The 19,770-nt window shown below is 49.6% G+C and overlaps 1 protein-coding gene across 7 annotated transcripts; it reads right to left on the bottom strand.

Annotated features, from left to right (window-relative positions):
• Nucleotides 1-3,108: 3,108 nt before the first annotated feature.
• CHST12 (carbohydrate sulfotransferase 12) lies at nt 3,109-19,275 on the bottom strand. 7 transcript variants are annotated; one of them, XM_065920189.1, is made up of 3 exons: nt 19,210-19,267; nt 13,078-13,151; nt 3,109-4,823 (listed from the first exon to the last, which is right to left on the bottom strand). In XM_065920189.1, the coding sequence occupies exon 3, from the start codon at nt 4,748-4,750 to the stop codon at nt 3,491-3,493; it is 1,260 nt and encodes a 419-aa protein (XP_065776261.1). In that variant the 5' UTR covers nt 4,751-4,823; nt 13,078-13,151; nt 19,210-19,267; the 3' UTR covers nt 3,109-3,490. The 7 variants fall into 7 exon arrangements, with proteins under 7 accessions (XP_065776261.1, XP_065776262.1, XP_065776263.1 ...); XM_065920190.1 differs by lacking the exon at nt 19,210-19,267 and adding an exon at nt 19,169-19,197; XM_065920191.1 differs by lacking the exon at nt 19,210-19,267 and adding an exon at nt 14,367-14,414.
• Between the last annotated feature and the right edge of the window lie 495 nt (nt 19,276-19,770).

The following is a 19,770-nucleotide window of genomic DNA, read 5'->3' as shown; positions in this document are numbered from 1 at the left end:
TTGTGCCCTCATACTGGCCCTCACGGGGCATCAGAACTGGCTCTGGGCAGAGCTCACAGCCGCTGAGGGCAGGCGGCCTCGGGCGCACTGCCACCCTGGCCGATGAGGATGCAGCCCCGAGCGCCGGGCGCCCAGCCCTCTCTGGCTGCCGCCCATGTGGCGTGAGCTGCACTGGACGGGAAGAGGCCCCCAAATTAATTAACACATTTAAGGCAAGACTCTCTTGGCTCCGCAGACGGGCGCTGACACCCAGGGCGGGGCTGCTCCGCTGGGTTTTTCCTCTCCCCTCCCCTCTGCGCTGGGCCTCCCTGCCAACACTGTCGCCCACATCACTCCACCCCAGGACCGCGGCGGGCTGTCGGCTGTGTCCTTCCCGCCAACTCCCCACTGTTCCATCGTCAGCAGCCTGAGGGCCAAGCCATCCCGAGGCCCTGCCTGTCGCCTTCCTCCCAGCCAGTGTCTCCTCCTAGGGAGGCTTTCCCAAAGGCTGGGCCTGACACCGGAGCCCCCGCGGCCTGCTGTCGGACGCACAGCCCACGCAGACAAGGCAGGTGGGGGAAGGCCGGTCAGGTGGCTCAGTGGCAGGCGCTGGTCCTGAGTGCTCTGCTGAAGGGTAGGGCTCAGCGGGGAGGTAGGGTCGGAACACCTGGGTTCCTGAGGAATGGCGGGGCCAGAACAGACCACCACAGCCTCGCGGGGTCTCAATTTCCCCATCTGCAAAGTGGGGCCAATAATCCGTATAACTATGGATTCTGGTCCAGCCCATGTCTTCACAAGAACCTTCCAGGAAGCCCTGGCGCTTCCATCAATATGCCTTTTCCCAAATTAGACCTCTTTCCTTGGAAAGTCTAGTCTCACGGCAACTTTCCTCCTTGGAGTATGACACCCACAGACCGCCCCAGGTCAGGAATGAAAGGGGCCCTCTGGCAAAGAGACTGGCACCCATTAGCAGAGTGCCCGGTGGGGACGGCTGGAGGAGAAGTGACGCACGGGAGGGGATTTCTGAAGACACGTTTGCCGGAGCCAGACCGGGTGTGCCCAGATCCTTCTGCCACCTAACTGTAGGCTGGGCAGCAGACCCTGCCCAGGGCAGGACGGCCCTGCTCAGGCTGGTCCGCCCCCCACAACGCCCCACGACAGCCCGGCGCTTCTCCTGAAGTGCTGTGGGAACTCCATGCTCTGGGAAACATTTCTGGAAGAATTTAGAACCCAAACATTTTTCAACCAAACCTTTTAGAAATCCAGACCACTTCCAAAGCCAACTGACTTTGAAACCTGACACTTTAAATCCACTTTTCGAATTTGTGCCCCAAAGTTTTGAAACCAAAGTATTCTGGAAACCTCCTGGAAGCAAGATACTCTGGGAGAAAACCAACTGAAATGGCAAAACTGTTTCATCTGGATTGTTTTTAAGCCCCCAATTTCTGTAAAGGGCTTTGAAGAGTGGTTTTGTCAAAGCCAGAGTTTCCGCTAGAACTTTCCTGGGAAGAAGCTCAGATGTCTGAGCTGAGCCCACAGAAGTGTGTGCTTGTTCCTTAAGGACACTCATTGCGCTGTAAACAGGGATGGTGTCCAGATCGCGGGAGGGGTCTTGGATCCCTCACTTCACACACTTCTTTCTCAAACTCTCCACCCAGCAGTCTGCTGCCTGATGCCGCCGCCCTCCAGCGACTGGGGTGGAAAAATCCATCCCCGAATCACGGCTCAGCCCGTGTTTCCACCAACCCGCAGCTCTTCCCTTCTGGCGTCCAGGGGCCTGTTCAGCCTCGGAGCTGGATGAGGGGACACAAAGTACCGGCGGCCAGTGACCGTGGGGCCCAGGTGGGCAAGGTGGGGCCTGTGCACGGATGAGTGCTTTGAAATCCCATCTCCCCACCCTCCAATCTCTTGCTGGACTTCTCTTCACCGTTTTCACTTCTCCGACAGGCCCGGTGAACACCACTGTGCCCTGGGTCTGGGGGGTGCGCCTTCCACTCCCTGCCGTCCCCGCTCCCGGTGAGGGGCGCCACAGGGAGCATGGGGCCACGCGGAGGCCGTGCTGGCGAGGGTGGAGGTGTGCGGGCTGGGGTTTGAACTTCACTCTTCCCCTGTTTTGGATGGGGCTGGAGCTGACCCTCCGTGTTCCCAGTCTGTAGATCCTCTTGCTCCAGGCACCGCTGCTGACCGTAGGGCTGGCACTGTGCTCCTGCCCCTCCGAGGGAGCATTCTTCCCTTCAGAGGTCAGTGCCACCCCACTCAAGCCCGCACCCGGCTGAAGTGTGTGCGGTCCCCACCGCAGCAGGGGCATTCTGAAGGCCCGGGGACCTAAGTTGTGCTTCTCAGCTATACCCTCCAGGCACAGCACACGTGCTCACAGTCCTGCCAACCTCCCACCAGGACTGCAAGCTCGCACACTCAAAATCTGTCAAGTGCAGACGCAGGAAGACAGGCTGTGTTTGCCCATCACTGACAAAAGTCACCCAGCAGATCCTAGTCCGCGGGCGTGATGGTGCCATCACCACGAGCAGATGCCCTCTGGGTGGTGACCAGGACCGCCAGGTGGAATCATTTCCAGCAGGCCTGACGGGTGAAATCTGGTTCTCATCTAAAGCACTCAAGCAAAGGCAGGGACAAGTGCAAACCAGGGGTCTTCATTAGCATCACCTCCGGATGATGTAAGACGAAATAATTCCCCAAAGAAAACACCCCAGCCTTCCTCTTTCACAAGGATCACCTAATCCCGGAGCTTCCCCACTGCCTCAGTGGTAAAGAACCCGCCCGCCAAGCAGGAGACCTGAGTTTGATCCCTGGGTTGGGAAGATCCCATGGAGAAGGGAATGGCAACCCACTCCAGTGTTCTTGCCTGGAGAATTCTATGGACAGAGGAGCCTGGCGGTCCATGAGTTCACAAAGAGTCGGACACGACTGAGCGACTAAACAAAAGAGCTTTCACTTTTGGAGGATGTGCTGCCCTTGCACAAATAAGGTCCTCCTTTTTGCTGAAGACAACCAGGAACCCTCCCTTCCTGAAATCGAGGCCCTGAGGCCTAAGCGCGGGCCACGGCATTGCTCGGGGCCCCTCGTGAGCGTGTTGCCCCACCAGAAGAACCACAGTGCAGGCGGCAGGAGCAGGTATAACCTTTTACTCCACCACTTCCTTCTCCACTTTTCATATTAAATATCTGAAATATATTAATCTTAAAAAAACAATATTAACACAGTACTCAATGAATACAGGGAAGCAGTAAACAGTAAGTCTAGACTGCAAAACCATAGGTTATTTTACAAACTGGAGTGTGGGTGTGATCAGTTCCAGGTGTTTCCAGCGGGCTCGTCAACTGAGCACTGTGGAATTCACACCAGGAGAGAAACGAAGCCGTAAAAAAATATATGTGGCAGGCCGGTGCTCCATCCTCTGGAAGATGGTCACGGTACCACCGGCCCTTCCTTCAGGTTGAAAGGAACAACACAAGCACTTTTATTTTGGTGTTCAGGATCTCCCCCAGCGCCTTCAGTCTCTAAGCAGATTTTCAGGTTTGGGGTAGCCGAAGAGAACAAAGTCTGCTTCGTAGAGTTTGTAGAGCTGCTGCCTCCAGGCCAGGGGAATGTTGGCAAACCAGCCTTCCTCCCAGCTGCTGGCAGTCCTGTTGCGGTAACTCGGGGGGAATTGGAGCAGCCGGTCCACCTTGAGGAGCCGCAGCAGCTGGGCAGCATCCTGGTCCAGCGTCTCCAGCTTGCCCACGAAGTCGTAGTCGATCTGGCAGGGGTGGCAGAGGCGGTGCACCTGCCGCCAGTGCTCATTGAAGGGCGCCAGCTCCTCCGTGTGCGGGTCCAGCAGGTACTGGATGAAGTTGGCGAAGGACACCCTGAGGCCGGCGCTGAAGGCCTCGCTGACCGAGGCGGGCAGGCTGCTGTGGTTGGAGTACATCCTCAGCATGGGGACAGCGAACTTCTGATAGAACTCCTCGTTCTCCAGCTCGAACTTGCTGCGGAAAGCCGAGATGAGGCGCACGAAGGGGTCGCGTACGAACAGGAACTTGGTGTACTTCTTCAGCTTAATCTTCATGAGGTGCCTGGAGAACTTCCCGTAGCGGCGCCAGAACTTGTTGAAGGTCAGGTGGGTGCTGGAGTTGTGGACGTACTCCCGGGGGATGTCCAGGGGGTCGCGGTAGGGCATGCCCTGGTCCGAGAGGCTCTGGCTCAGGACGATCATCACACGCTTCCAGTTGGTGCAGGCCACCTTGGGCACGTAGCAATAGATGACCCCGTGGCGGTCGTCCACGATGAGGTGGTTCAGCTCGTAGTTGGGGATGTCATCGAAGGAGCGCTCCTTAGTGGGGAACATGAAGCTGGCGTTGGCGCAGAACTCCCTCAGCACGCTCCTCCGCTCGGCCTGCCGCCCATCTGGGTCCGGACTCTGCTGGGCAGTGTGGCTGGACCAGTCGTAGCCCCTCACGCTCTCCTCCAGGTTGCCGAGCACAGGCTTGCTGGAGGCCGGCAGGGAGGGCTGCTCCACCCTTTTACCCAAAAGGGGGCGCTGCTTCTCCCTGATGAAGCTCTCCCAGATCTCGAGGCTGGAGGTGAAGACGTCCCCGGGCGCTGAATTGGGGCTGGGGAAGGGCTTCAGCACGTGTGGCCTGGAGAGGGAGGTGTGCAGGTTGAAGTGGGCGGGGCCCATGTTGTCCCAGTACACGATGATCAGGAGGATCATGAAGGCGGACCCCAGGACCAGCCACAGGCGGAAGAGCCGGCTTTTGGTCATCGTGTCCATGGATGCAGGGGCCTTTCCCTGGACCCTTTCACTTCCGCTTCCAGTAGAGACGGGACGCCGTGCTCTGAGGAAGCTGGAAGACAACAGAGGCCAAGTGAACGATTAAGGTCCTCTCCCAGCCTGCAGCCCAGATAGGAGGGGTCTGCTTCTCCACCTCTTCACCCTCTGTGAGCTGAGTTTTGTGGGGGGCCTGGTGGGGGGTGTCAGCTTCCCCATGTGATGTGACCCCCTTGCCCCACCCCAAGCCCCTCTGCTGCGGTCACATCATCCAAACGGACACGTGAGCTGGGCCCTGTGAGAGGCCGACAGAGTGCGTGACCTGGGCAGGCTTCTGCCGGGGCTCAGCCTCCACCCCCACAGCACCGGCGGATGCCGGGGCCACCGGGAGCGGGGCTGCTCAGGAGGGAAGCCAGGTGTGTGCTGCGGCTTCAGCCCTGTGGAGGGCTGTCACGTGGCAGAGGGAGCAACTTCAGAAGAGGAAACCAGAAACTGAGTCAAGCCCAAGGACGGAATACCCTAACAACCGTACGTGGGCCCAGACCCAGAGCAGGCGGCTTTCTAAGCCGTCCAGGGCTTCTCTCCAGGGCTTCTCTCACTGCGGACACCAGGCACAGAGAGACGGAGCTCATCCTGGGAAGTCCAAAGGAGAGTACCGTGCTGAGCACACTCTGGGACAACTCCCAGTGTGCACCTGAGTCTACATTTCTAGTAGACTACGCACCTGGTATCCAAAACATTTTCATTAGGCAGAAATTTGAGGACAATCTCTATTCACCTTTGCAGCTTTTGCTTACCCTTAATTCACTTTTTTTTTTTAATGGAAAAGTGATACATACTCATGGTAAAGATATCAGCAGACTGTGGGGCTGGAAAAGACGCTCAAGAGTCCCTTAGACAGCAAGGAGATCCAACCAGTCCATCCTAAAGGAAATCAACCCTGAATATTCATCAGAAGGACTGATGCTGAAGTTAAAGCTCCAATACTTTGGCCACCTGATGAGAAGAACTGAAGCACTGGAAAAGACCCTGATGGGAAAGACTGAAGGCAGGAAGAGAAGGGGGTGACCAGGATGAGATGGTTGGATGGCATCACTGCCTCAATGGACAGGAATCTGAGCAAACTCTGGGATACAGTGAAGGAGGAAGCCTGGCGTGCTGCAGCCCATGGGGTTGCAAAGAGTTGGACACAACTTGGCGACTGAGCAGCAACATATAATTACCACACATTATACAGGTAACAAGCACACCACAAAACCATGAAGCAGGCTGCAGGTGAGACATCGTGCTGTCTCCTGTGAGACTGCCGCTGGGACTTTAGCTGGCTCCCGGCGAGTGGGTGTGAGTGAGACAGGGAGAGGCAACGCTGCAATAGCGTTCAACACCCTTTTAGTGGTAACGGTTATAATCACACACTTTTACAGCCTATTTTTAAACTAGATCATAAGTACCCATGTCACTGAAGTTTTCAAGACCATCCCTTCTCAAGGATGTGCCAGGATGAACAGTTTATAAAGATGAAGATGAAACCATATTAAAAAAAAAAGTTTGCTACAGGCTGAGAAAGCAGCAAAGGGAAAAAGTAACTTAAGATGTCAGGTGATTTAAGAGACCGGTTTTCACTTTTAATATTAAGACCAACAAAAAGAAGAGGTGATGCTGAGCCACGGGCACATCTTGTGGACACAGGCACAGATCAGCCGCATGTTTATAATGCAAAGAACCACCTGGCCTGATGACCTAAATGCTTTATTTTTCAACCAAGTAGTAGTATATGCACATTAATAAATGCCAGTGTCTAAACCCTGACTCTTTACTAATAATTGCAAGGAAAAGACACGATCACAGTCACAGAAAAGACAAATACTGTATTTGCACTTACATGAGGTTCCTCAAGGACTCAGATTCATAGAGACAGAAAGTAGAAGAGCCAGGGCCAGGGGCAGGGCCGGGGGTGGGGAGTCAGTGTTCAGTGGGCACAGTCTGAGTCTCGGATGATGAAGTCAGTGCTCACAACGGATGGTGGTGACGGCTGCACAAGAACATGAATGTGCTAACGTCACTGAGCTGTGCACTTGAACATGGCCTAGGTGGTAAGTTTCATGTTATGTGTATTTTACCACAAAGAAAACACTGGAGGAAGAAAAATGAATTAGAGCTGTAACAGTCGACTTGTGGAGGAATTTCTAAGAGGCAATGCTGCGTGAATAAGGCAAATGTTGGACAGTGGGTAGAAACTAAAGCAAGGCCTAATGTAGCAGTGAGCGGTCAGAGGCTGACCGCGGAGCCTGCTGCTGGAGCCACAAGTTACCTGCACGGTGCAAAAGCTCCACAGGCGACCCTACCTCAACCTGTTTATTAAGCGAACACTAAAGTTGTAGAAATTTATAATTGGGGGTTACTGCACAAAAACAGGACAGGCCTTCCCCTTGGGACAGCAGAAACCCTGCGCCTGGTTACTCACTGGGGAGACTGGTCCAGGAGCTTTGTCTCGCCCCGGAGTCCTGCCACGTCACAGCCCCTTGCAGCCCTTCTACACCACAGGGCTGCGTGCCTATACACCGAGAGGCAGTGCTGACCCATGGGGCTGAGGCCACGGTTCATTTTTAACATCACGGAACAAGGGCAGTCCTTTGTGTTGTCATCGCTAACCTCAAACAAGCCACAAAAGCAGCAGTGGTGGAAACCCGCTGGGCTGTGCGCATTAAATGGCCTGTGAGAGCGGTCCTCTGGGAGGAAGGACCGCGGCTGCCTCAAAACATGCACGGAGACAAGTACACAGCCTCTTGGAACTGCAATGAGAGAGCAGAGAAGCAAACTGAGTCAAGACTATCACACAGCACTGCCAGCAACAAGCTTTACTTTTCAAAGGGGAATGGGACATCTGGGAACTCCTGGCCCAGCGGCCTGGGCAGCTCAAGCCAGATAATCCAGGTAACAAGGCCCCATTCTCTGGGGGAGAGAGCAGAATGACGGGGAAAGCCAGGCTGAGAACCGACGTGCGTGCTCAGTCACTTCAGTCGTGTCCGACTCTGGGCGACACCGTGGATTGCAGTCTGCCAGGCTCTTCTGTCCACGGGACTCTCCCGGCAAGAATATTGGAGTGGGTTGCCATGCCCTCCTCCAGGGGATCTTCCTGACCCAGGGATCAAACCCGCATTTCCTGTATCTCCTGCATTGCAAGAGGATTTGCTGAGCCACTGGGGAAGCCCGCTGAGAACCAGGGACTGCTTCAAAAACATGTCAGGGAACAACAGTGACCACATAAAGTAATTTCTCATTCATGAAATAAGGGCATTATTTCTGAACATAAACCTCTCAGTATTTCAAAAAGCAGTCAACAAAAAGCCCCACCAGTTTTGAAGAAGCAGAGCAAGAAGAGCCTTCACAGAGGAAAGGCTCCACGTCGGTCTCCAGTTTTTGCCTCCAGCAACAGGACCAACAGTGAAGGTGAGCTAGAAGTCTCATCCCTGGAGGGCCGGTTTTCTACTAAAGCAGAACACTGTGGTGAGGTAGTTTCTGGGCCCAAAGGGGGGCTGCTGAACATTTCTGCTCACACAGGGCCGGGTATGATGCCAGAGCAGACGTGGCCACCCCTGGAGGCAAGCACCCCAAGCAAGCTGGCTGCCCACCTACGGCTGCTGGTCTGAAGGAGCTGTCGTGCCAACGACAGACAGGAGTCCGGGAAGATGGGGCAGTCCATGGCACAGAGCTGAGGGCCGACCTCCCTCACACTCAGGAGCGTGTCACCCCAAAACCTCTGAAAGCGAGGGCCACGTGGCCAGACCCACATTCAGACGCATGTAAGGGCGTTTCCCATAATTTAACGGCAGAACAGCACAGGAAGGTCCCGCGGTGTGTGCAAATACACTGTCAACTTTCACACGTCAACTTGACTGAGCTGTGGCTGCACAGGGAGCTGGTCCCACACGCTGGCGTGTCTGTGAGGGTGATTCTGCATGAGATTCATGTTTGAATCGGTAGGCTGAGTAAGGCAGATGGCCCTCCCCAGCGTAGGTTAACCTCACCCACTTTGGTGAAAGCCTGAATAAAGCAAAAACGCAAGGGAAGAGAGAACTCCTTCTCTCCACCTGACTGTCTTTGAGCTGGAGCATTGGTTTCCTGCCTTTAGACTCGGACAAATTCGGGAACCCTCACCACTGGCGTTCCTGGTTCTCAGGTCTTCAGACTTAGACTGGGACACACCAGCGGCTCCCAGGGTCTGAACTCCTCAGCCTCCATGCCATGGGAGCCAATTCCTTGTGATAAATACACACACAGACACACACACACCCCTTACTGGGGTTCTGTTTCTCTGGAGAGCCCTCACTAATATATGAATATTTATTTTGTCACTTGGACTGGGGTTTGTGGGTCTGTGTGTGTTTGTATATTTACTACCTATTATAGACACAAATGATCAAACCAGTAGAATTAAACAGTGAGTGGTAATAAATGGAAATTAATGGATCTGGTGTTGTGGAAAGGAATGTTAAATGCAGAGAATTTCAGCCAGTGTAGAATATCCAATACAAGTATTCCAGAGGGAGACGCTGAGATTGTTTTTTCCCCTATAGATACCTTGCTGTTCCAGCACCTGATTTGTTTAAAAGACTGTTCTTTCCTGGTTAAATCATGTTAGCACCTCTGCTTTTTTTCCCTAAGTGAAGATTACTGAGGTATGATTTATACACAATAAAATGCACTCTTTTAAACTGCACAGTCTGATGAGTCTGAGCAAATGAACAGTGTTAAAGACACAGAACATTCCCATCACCCCCAAAGTTCCTGCACCCTCCCCAATATCCAGCTCCAGGCAGTTGCCAATCTGTTATCTTCCCTATAGTCCTGTCTCTTCTTAGAATGTCACAGAAATGGAATTACACAGGAAGCAGGTGCTTGTATTTGGTTTCCTTCACTTAACAAGATGCTTTTGAGACTGGTCTAAGATGTTGCTTGTGTCATGGCTGAACAGTACCTGCTATATGATTAAACCACTACCTGTTTATCCATTTACCAACTGACGAACTTTGGAGTTAGTTCTCTATTTTTGTTATTATGAAAAAAATTGATACCAACTTTTTTTGCATACAGACCAGTTTTTTTAATGCTGAAACATTAAAAAAAGTCAAAAAGATTGTATTTAAAAATATCAAGACGATTTTTCACTTCCTGGAAGGTTCTATAAGATCTATAACAGCAGATGTTCTAGAATTAAGCTTAGGGATTCTATTTAAAGATGAATCAAACTGACCATCAAAATATGATATACGAATCTTAGATTATCATTTTTCAATTATAAAATTTTACAGGCTCACGTGATTAGAGCAAGTTTGTGAGACACAAGGTTAATATACAAAAGTTAACCATTTTCCTATATATCAGCAATGAACAAGTAGAATTTGAAATTAAAAACACAATCCCATTTATTAGCACCTTCCCAAAATAAAATACTTAGGTTTAAATTTAATATGTATAAGGTCTCTATGAGGAAAACTGAAAAATTCTGATGAATGAAATCATCAGAAGAACTAAATAAATGAAGAGATATTCTATGTGCAAACTGCTAAGGATAAGAAGACTCAATATTGTCAAGATGTCAGTTCTTCCCAGCTCCATCTACAGATTAATCCCAACCAAAATCCCAGCAAGTTCTTTGTGGACATCAACAAACTCTTCCTAAAGTTTGTAGGTGGAAGCAAAAGACCCAGAGTAGCCAACACAATACTGAAGGAGAAGAATAAAGCTGGAAGATTGATGCTATGTGACTTCAAGATTTACCACCAAGCTACAGTAATCAAAATGGTGTAGATTGGCAAAGAATAGAGAAATAGATCAGTGGAACAGCACAGAGAGCCAGAAACAGACCCCCATATAGCTAACTTATTTTTAACAAAGGAGCAAAGGCAATACAATGGAACAAGACAGTCTGCAACAAATGGTGCTGGAACAACTGGACATCCACATGTTTAAAAAAAAAAAAAAGGAAACTAGACACAGACTTTACACCCTTCACAAAAATTAACTCAAAATGGATAATAGACCTAAATGTAAAATGCAAAACTATTAAAGCTCCTAGAAGAAAACCTAAACTACCTTGCATATGGTGATACCTTTTTAGATATAACACCAAAGACACCATTCATGAATGAAATTACTGTCCACACAAAGATCTGTACAAGAATGTTCATTGTGACTTTATTAAAAATTACTACAAATTGAAAACACCCCAGAGGTCCACCAACAAGTGAATGAATCAACAAACTGGTATACTCATTCAGGAGAAAACTATTCAATGATAATAAAGAATGAACCACTGATTCACACATCAACACATGCAACCACACAGATGAACCCTGCAGATATTACACTAAACAAAAGAACCCAAACACAAAAGAGCACATACCACATGATTTCACTTATCAAGTTTATAAAAGGCAAAATTAGTAACAGAAATCATCAACTGCCAAGGGACAGGGGGAAATGTGGGTGAGGGAAGTTTTCTATTCCATTGTCTGTAAGGGTGGTTACACAGGTGGGTATATCTGTCATGGAAGTTTACACTTAAAATGCGTGCATTTTATTGCACGTAAATTATACCTCAATGCATTTGACTGCAAGGGGGAAAAATGTGAGCGGTCTTATTAACTTAATCTCCAAGAGTTAAAACTTTGCAGCGTAAACTCTATGCAACTAACCAGCTGTCACTTACTTCTACCATACAGGATAAAAACACCAGCACTGAAGTCCTACACACACATTTAGAGATTGGGAAGAAATGGACAAGAATTCTGAGGCCCAGTCCAGTCTCTGCTGAGCGGCCTGGGATATTTCTTTAAGTCTGAGTTTTACTTCTTTACCTATAAAACAAGAATAATCAAGGTCTTTTTGCTACTCAGAGTTACTGAGAGGATGAAAATGAGAAAATAATAAATAAATAAAAATTTAAAAAAAAGAAAATGAGAAAATATCAGCTAAATGTTTTGTAAAACAGTAAAGCATGTTCTTTAGACTATACCACTGGCCCTACTTATCTTTCTGTTTCATCTGGCTCTCAAATATAACATTATTTTTATTATTAGTCATGCTATCTATCAATATCCAGTTATTAGCAAAGAAGAATGTATGATTTTAATTAATTTTATAATAAAAACAACAGTAGCTAATATGCTTTCCAAAGTGCTGATATAAGGTCTGCATATCTGAAGTTATTTAATCCTCACTGTAATTTTGATAGAGTTAGGGCAAAATAGCCAGGCAAGTTGCCCAACTGTGAACAGCTACCACTGTGCAAAGCTGGCATTTGACAACTGATTTTAGGGCCTACATTCCCAACTATTACACTCTACCAGCCTCTCAGGAAATACTTAATGTGGAATTAGTTGGTTTTTCTATGCACTCAAATTTTTATCACCTTTATTTCTGAGAGAATTCGCTTCTCCTTATCCAAATAACCAACTTCTGAGCCTTAAATCAAATGACATGACCTTCATTAAGAAGTCCAAGAATGTTTCAAATTTTATTTCTGCTACTAGCAAAGAGACCAGAAACTATCTACTTCTTATCCAGCTTTGCAAACACTATATAAGGCAAATACTTCGCCATGGTTCTCATCACTGCAGTCAACAGAAATCTGGAAAGTTTGTTAGTGAAATCAACATTTACTCTCTGCACCCTCTATCACCCAGCCCTACAACTGGTGCTGGATTAAAACCTCTACTGAAAGGTATATTTTCACTTCATGCCACCAGCACTGGGGGTTTATTTGCTTGTAAAATTACTTCACTTGTATTCAGTTAACCCTGAGAACTAAATCTGACAGTGTATCCAAATAAAAATAAGTAATAAATGGTCACATTGATGAGAACCAAAGGTTGATGTTCATCCCAGAAGACCTGAACGAACACTGGGCCAAACTTGGCCTTTGAAATAAAGTAACTTCCCACAGAGCTGGCCACAGCACAGACGGCCATCTGCTGACATTGATGTCTTCATCCCTGGAGTCTGAGCCCAGGGAGAGCCTCACAAGTAGTCAGGTTATTAAGGTAGGCACTCCAGTCCCATATTCCCAAATTAGATTTCAGGTTCTTGGGAGACAGGGATCATGTCTACCATTTCTTCTGTATTCCTCACAGGACTCAAATACTTGTTGCAAGGTACTTGACTCTGGAATCCAAACAATAACTCATTTCCTAGAGTTAAGTCAATTCAAAGAAATTATTTCAAGGGAAAATAGATAACAAATTTCACTACGATTAGCCGAAAAACCTGATTAAGGGCTTTACTTTCTTAATACACGCAGACCCTAACCTTTCTCAGCCAGTTCTCACCTGTGTTACTCCAACAGCCTCCGACCTGGTCTCCACTTCTGCTCTCGTGTCCATATAATGTAGCCATGGTTATTCTGCCAAAAGTGAGATCATGTCATGGCTCTGCTCAAAACTCAATCACTGGGGTCCAATGTCTCCCATTTCCAGTCCTTACGATGGCCTATGACAAGCCCTGCAGGACGGGGGTCCCACACTCCCATGCCTCTCACTCCCCGTCACTGGCCCCACGAGAGCCACAGTGGCCTCCTCCCTGTGCACGCCCTGCACCAGCCAGGCTCCCACTGCCTGGACGGCTCACGCCCGGGAATCCTGTGGCTCACCTCGCACCTCACCGCATTAGCGAGGGCTTCCCTGATCGCTCCCCACCCTGCTGGCCCATCCTCCGTACCTGTTTCTTCTCCGTGTCATTTGTCATCACCTACTGAACTGCATATTAAATAGTCACTAGTATATTTGCTTACTGTCTATCGGGACTGGAATATAAAATTTAGAAGGGAGGTTCTTTGTCGTAGTTGTAGTCTCAAGGCTATGAATAGTGCCTGGAATATTGAGCTAGATGCTCAATAAAGAGTTGCTATGCTAACAAAAACAGATAAACATGACTGACTCTGATTTCATAGTTTCTGAAACTCGGTGAAAGTAAAGAAGAGAGAATAATATTATCATTTCTACTTTTGGATATGTTTTAAATTCCTTTTGTTGTTAATTTTTCAGTCACTACATGGTATCTGACTGTTGACTGCAGCATGCCAGGTTTGCCTGTCCTTCACTATCTCCCAGAGTTTGCTCAGATTCTTGGATCACAGCCTTGTCATGGCGAAAGGGCTTGCATGACTCAATGAAGCAATGAGCCATGCTGTGCAAGTCCACCCAACAGGTGATAGTGAAGAGTTTTGCCAAAACATGACCCACTGGAGGAAGGATTGGCAAACCACTCCAGTATTCTTGCCTCAAGAACCTCATGAATAAAATTCCTTAACAAGTTAAAAGAAAAAAGCTAAAGATAGCACCAAATCTCTGATATGGGACCACAGCCAAGAGACAGGATACTGAGAACAATAACAATAATGGAGAGGAAATAAGAACAAGTAAACTCTCCCATTAAGAGCCTGGTGAGTGATCCAGCTGCACACAGAACACCCAGAGTCTGGCCTCTTCTTTCATTGGAGTAGGAAGCTTACTGCTTTGTCTTTATTTTGATCAACATTATGTCTGTATGTGAAAGGATTACATCATCACCAGAGTTAACTATAAACACAGCTCCCAGTCCCTGCTTTCCTGTTACCCACCTCCATCTTTCTTATTTGTTTTTGGCCACGCAGCATGTGCGATCATAGTTCCTTGGCCAGGGATCAAACCCGTACCCCTGCAGTAGAAGCACAGAGTCTTAACCACTGGACTGCCAGGGAAGTCCCTCCCTCATTCTTAGCTGTCTCTTTTGGTGTCACCACCTGCCTCTAAGTAATTGCCCTGGGCGATAACCGAATAGTTCAGCTTGGGCATCATCCACTGACTTCCCCAAATAGTGGCAGGCGGCAGGCAGAAATGTAGTCTTTCTTTCCTCCATCAGCCCTTCAAACAACCATGCCACGCTCATCTCCACGCCTCCTCCATACAGGCATATCATCATTTTAATGAGAGCGATATTCAATGTTTACATAAATTATTACCGTTGCGCAAAGGCTATTCACAGCAAAGCCTTGCAGTACACCATAATTATTTTTCTTTCCTGCACAACAGCTTATTTTCCTTGGAACTTGTTAATAGTCTCATGCTTTCACTTGCTTTGTTTTCTATGTACTTATCACTACTACAACCCCAACTCTGCCAACCGTCTAAATCTCCTCTCCAGATGTTTCAGAGCACCAGGGACCCAGTCTTTCATCTTCCCCAAAAAATCCCTTTGAGGAAACATAGAGGCTCAAGTCATGAGATACCTGCTCTCCCTACCCAGTGCCTGGGTTGGCTGGTATCCCAGCTTCTCCACCTACCCAGCAGATTCTTTTCACCTTTTCTCTGAGGATAATTCTGTCTCCTCTAGTTCTGACTTTCCAGATTCCCCACCTTATTCTGGGAAAGTATGCTTGCCAGTCATTTCTTTAAAATACATGAGAGACAAATTTTTGGAGCAAGTGTGAAAATATCTTTATTCTACCCTTCTTTGCCTGATTTTAGAATTCAAGGTAAAATATTTCCCTTCAGAATTTTGAAAGCAATGCTCTCTTGCCTCCTAGCTTCCAGTGCTCCGGTAGATGGTTCCCAAGCCATGCTGCTCCATCCTGTGTTGACCCGCTGGTGGCCTGTCTCTGTTCGTTCTCTAGAAGCCAACACAGTCTCCTTAGCGCAGAGTTCTGAGATCTCACGGCGGTGCCTTGGAGAGAGTGTGCACGGTTTCTCTCCACGTGAACTCTCACCATGGAGATTCCGCAACACACACCTTCGGATGCTCTTTCAAATAAACTCCTTGCTTCCAAACTCTCACGAGTCACTACCAGAAATTCAGTATTCCTCCCTATAACAAACTTGCTCCCCACACTCTGAATATCCAAACTGGGAACTGAACAGACGAGGTGAGTGAACCTGCATTTTCATCTGTGGTGCTGGTCACTCAGTAGGCCCCTTCAAAGGAGGAAGTTTTTGTTTTAGGATTTACCTTATACTTTTGTGGATGATTTTATCCCATTTTATTTCTTGCTGAAACTCTTACTATGTAAACCGCCTAATCTGACCATTTAATTTTCTTTTTTCTCTCATTTTCCTTCTCTTTTTGTTGTTGTTCTATTTCCTGAGCTGTCAACTTCTTCTTCACTTACTGAGCTTTTTATTTCTTCCACTGTATTTATACACATGAGTCATCTTTTTGGATTTCTGAACGCTCCTTTAAAACAAAAAAAAATCCTCAATCCTCTGTGGTGACCTTTTCCTAAATAGAAAGGAAACCCAAGGAAAGAGGGGATATATGCACAAGTGTGGCTGATTCTCTTTGCTGCACAGCAGAAACACAACACAGTAAAGCAACTAGACTCCAATAACATACATAAAAAGAGAGCATCCTGTTCTTGCCTACGGATGAAATGTTTTCCATCTCCATGTGTGTATTAGTGACAGTATGCTTTTTAAGTTTTCTTCCGGCATACTCTCTACTGCTTCCAAGTGTGTGTTATGATTTCTGTCCTCCCAATCAGAGGTTTCTTCACTTGTCCCTGGTTATCCAGTCCTATTTAAGGGGAAGGGGATTAAAAGAACCTGGAAGCTTTGGACTCTAGAAGGGAGTTATTATTATTAAGTATGAGCTTTGTTAGTGAGTGATCCAATTAGGCCTCCTTACTGTGGGCCCCTGATGTCATTATTTTTAAATCCTTTCTCAGGCTACTCACTTTCCCCAAAGATTCTTCCATTCTCCTACCTGGAAGGAGAAGTACCAATTGATAGTATTCTGCGAGCCACACAGGCTCCATTCACTTCATCCTCCTGTGTTCTGTCCACCCCTTCTTCCCCATTCAACTACACCCACTGTTTCCTATTCCTCTCTGAAATGCAGTTCTCTAAACAGTTACAGAAACCACCACCTTGGTTAAGTACAGGAAGTGCTGAGTTACTGAGTCAGTTATCATTAAGCACATCTGCTGGCAAATGACTGGTGAACGATGAGCTTGGCTGCAGCCACAGACCCACTAAGTACTCTGAAACTAGCCACTCCTCTCTGAAGAAAAAGAGAAAGAATCTAAAAACTGAAACTGAAGATGTTAGTTTTAAAAAACTACAAACTAGCAGCATTTGTTTCAGTATTATCAATATCCTGTCTCTTATCCAGGAATGGCACTTTAACCTGAGACCTTTCTGGAAGAGAACCACCCGCTAGCCTTAGTGACCATGCAGTAATGACAGTAAGCTGCATTTCCTATGGCAACCATCCAACGTGCTCCTCTTCTGCCATCTACCCCTTTCCTGCTGGCATTCCCCAGGATTCCCTCCCGGGGCACATTCTTTCTCTCCAAGAGCACATCTCACCCAGGATGGCCCACAAATACTGTAAATTTCACAAGTCCAAAAATCAAATGCATTTTAGCCCCTTCCTTCTCCACATGTGCTCCAGTATTCCCTAGCTCAGGTACCGGCCCCTCCTCAGCACCCACATGAGACATCCTGGTTACTTCTGCCTCTTTCCTTTCCCTCTCACCACATCCCACAGAGTGCCGTCGTAGTGTCGACCCTCCTGCTTCTTTCAAGCTGACGCCCTTCTTGACTCTCAGCCACCGTTCTGACCCACGCCCCCTACAACTGTACCCCATTCAGTCTCCATCTCCTGATACCCTGGACCCATTTCTCTGTTCTCACTAGGGTTACTTCTCTAAAACACATCTTTCACAGCCCACCCCAAACCTTGACTACCCCTCACCAAGAGGATAAAGTCCAAGCTCCCTGGCAAAGCATTCATGGCCCTTCGATCAGAAACCTCTTTCTGGCCTTAGCTTGCATTTCAATCCTCAAACCCCATCCTCCAATCAACACAGGGGGCTCATTGCTCCCTCCCATCAAACATTCCATTCACTTCCTCGTTTTCACACACCCTGGAATGTTCTCCCCAAACTTCACTCACCTCTCAAGGCCCAACTCCTGTCATCTCCACTATGGAAAACTTCTGCAACACCTAACAACGAGTTTAGCTGCTCCCTCTTTCTTCACACTTTGTAAACACCTAGATGACAACACTAATCGCAGGGTGTTACAGTCAGGCTAGCCATATTACCAGCTTCTGGTCCTACTTGGCATCTTACAAAGGATGAGAGGCTCACTGTTGGCTCAGATAATGAAGGAGGTGCACGCCGAGTGACAGCGAACAGCCCTGCTGGCTTGAAAACACCAGCCCAAAGTCTTATACACCATCTGGCAAGAAAACGAAACATCCCTGTGTTTCCATGCAGGCACTCTCTAAATTCTCAGCAGTGCTACCTTCAGGTAACAATTTCCTAGGCGTTAGCTGACACTTCTGTGGTACTCGTGTTGCAATATATAAGTGCATCAAATCAACACTCTGCACATCTTAAACTTACACAATGCTACATCAATTATACTTCAATTTTAAAAAATCTTCCTAGTATCTCCTTTCTCACCCTGACACCAGCCCTGTCTCACATTCCCAACACCAGATGTTCACAGAGAAGGGCTAGACTATGTCCTGGTTTGGGGGCAGGTGAGGACCAGCTGAGCTGCTTCTCAGCTGCCCCCTGCCTGGACCCACACATTAGGGGACAGTCTCCTTAGAGATGCACTTGCATCCACTCTCCCCTAATCCACATTCTCATTCATCCCGGGTCTCCCGAGTCTCTCCGGCGTCGAATCATAAAATAAATAATTCAATAATCACAGGAACACTATGGCTTGTTGTGCTCCGCGCCAGACGGAACCTCGGCTCCAGCCAAAGGCTCGCCGGAGATGTCTTGGTGGCTGCCAGCCCAAGTGGAAGATATAAGTCCTACTGTTCGCGACTAATACATGGCTTCCTCGCGCTGTTTCTGGAGCAAAGGCTCATCTGAGTGGTGCTCTTCCAGGACGCGCCCGCCTCGGCCAGGGCTGCAGTTCAGGCTGGCGGTCAGCGGGACGGGGGAATGCTCGCGGCCTCGGATGGCCCAGGGCATCGCGGGCCCCCCCGCAAGAGGCTGGTGGAGGGACGCGTGCGCCTGGGGCGCCCGGCCCCGCGCCGGAGCCCCGAGCGCCTGCTCCCGCTCCAAGCTCCCGACCAGCCCGATGGGGGAAGCCGAAGACTCTCCGGCCGCCGCCGCCGCCGCCGGCCCCCTTCAGGATCGATGCCCAGCAGCCAAAACGGGCGGGGGCCAGCCCCGACGGCGGGAGTTGACCGGCCGCGAGCTCCAGCGCCCGGCCCAGGCCTCTTTCACCCCCGCAGGACTGGGGCTCAGAGACGGTGCGAGCCCGGCCAAGGTCACACAGCGAAGGCGCGGGCGCTCGGCCCGGGGCTGCGCTGGACCTGCCCTGGCGGCTGAGGGGCAGGACCTGCCCCGGCTCGCCGGCGCCACCCAGGCCCCGCGCCCCTCGCCTCACCTCACCCTGCACCTCTCATTTCGCCGCTCACCTCACCTCGCGCGCCCCTCACGTCCCCGCGCATCACCTCACCTCGCGCCGCAGCTCGCGCCTCCAACGCCTCGCGACCGGCGGCGCCTCTTGACACCGCCCCTCCACCGGCCCCGCCCCCTGCTCCTCCTCTCGCGAGAAGTCAAGGCCGCGGAGGGGCCGGGGAGGCAGAATCGCACCCCCACGCAGTGCGCCTGCGCCTTCCGCACCGCCCCCGGGCCTCCCCAGCCCCTGCCATGTGGCGCCGTATTTACGGCTCGGAGCGCCCCCGCCCCCTTCCCAGCAGCCAATCCTGTGCGGCCGGGCGCTCGAGGCCAGCGCGCTGCTGCAGGCGCTCCGGACCTCCCGGCGAGCACCTGCTGTCTCCTGGGCTGGCTCGCTAGCAGCGACCGCCTGCAGAGCATCCTTACGGCAGGCCCTGTGTGGCCTTGAGCAAGTGACTGAACCTCTCTCTGCGGTTGTCTCTAAGTCCATCAGTAGGGCCGTGACTTCGTCCTGCAGGGAGCTAGCGAGACAAATGTATGGTGCTGAGCGAGGTGCCCGACGCACCGTCAGCACTCCCCTCGTGGTTCTTACTGTTTGTTGTTGTTTTTTTTTAAGTTG

The sequence above is a fragment of the Muntiacus reevesi genome, chromosome 2, assembly GCF_963930625.1.
Source record: "Muntiacus reevesi chromosome 2, mMunRee1.1, whole genome shotgun sequence".
Taxonomy (NCBI): Eukaryota; Metazoa; Chordata; class Mammalia; order Artiodactyla; family Cervidae; genus Muntiacus; species Muntiacus reevesi.
This window is presented reverse-complemented; position numbering and strand designations above follow the sequence as displayed.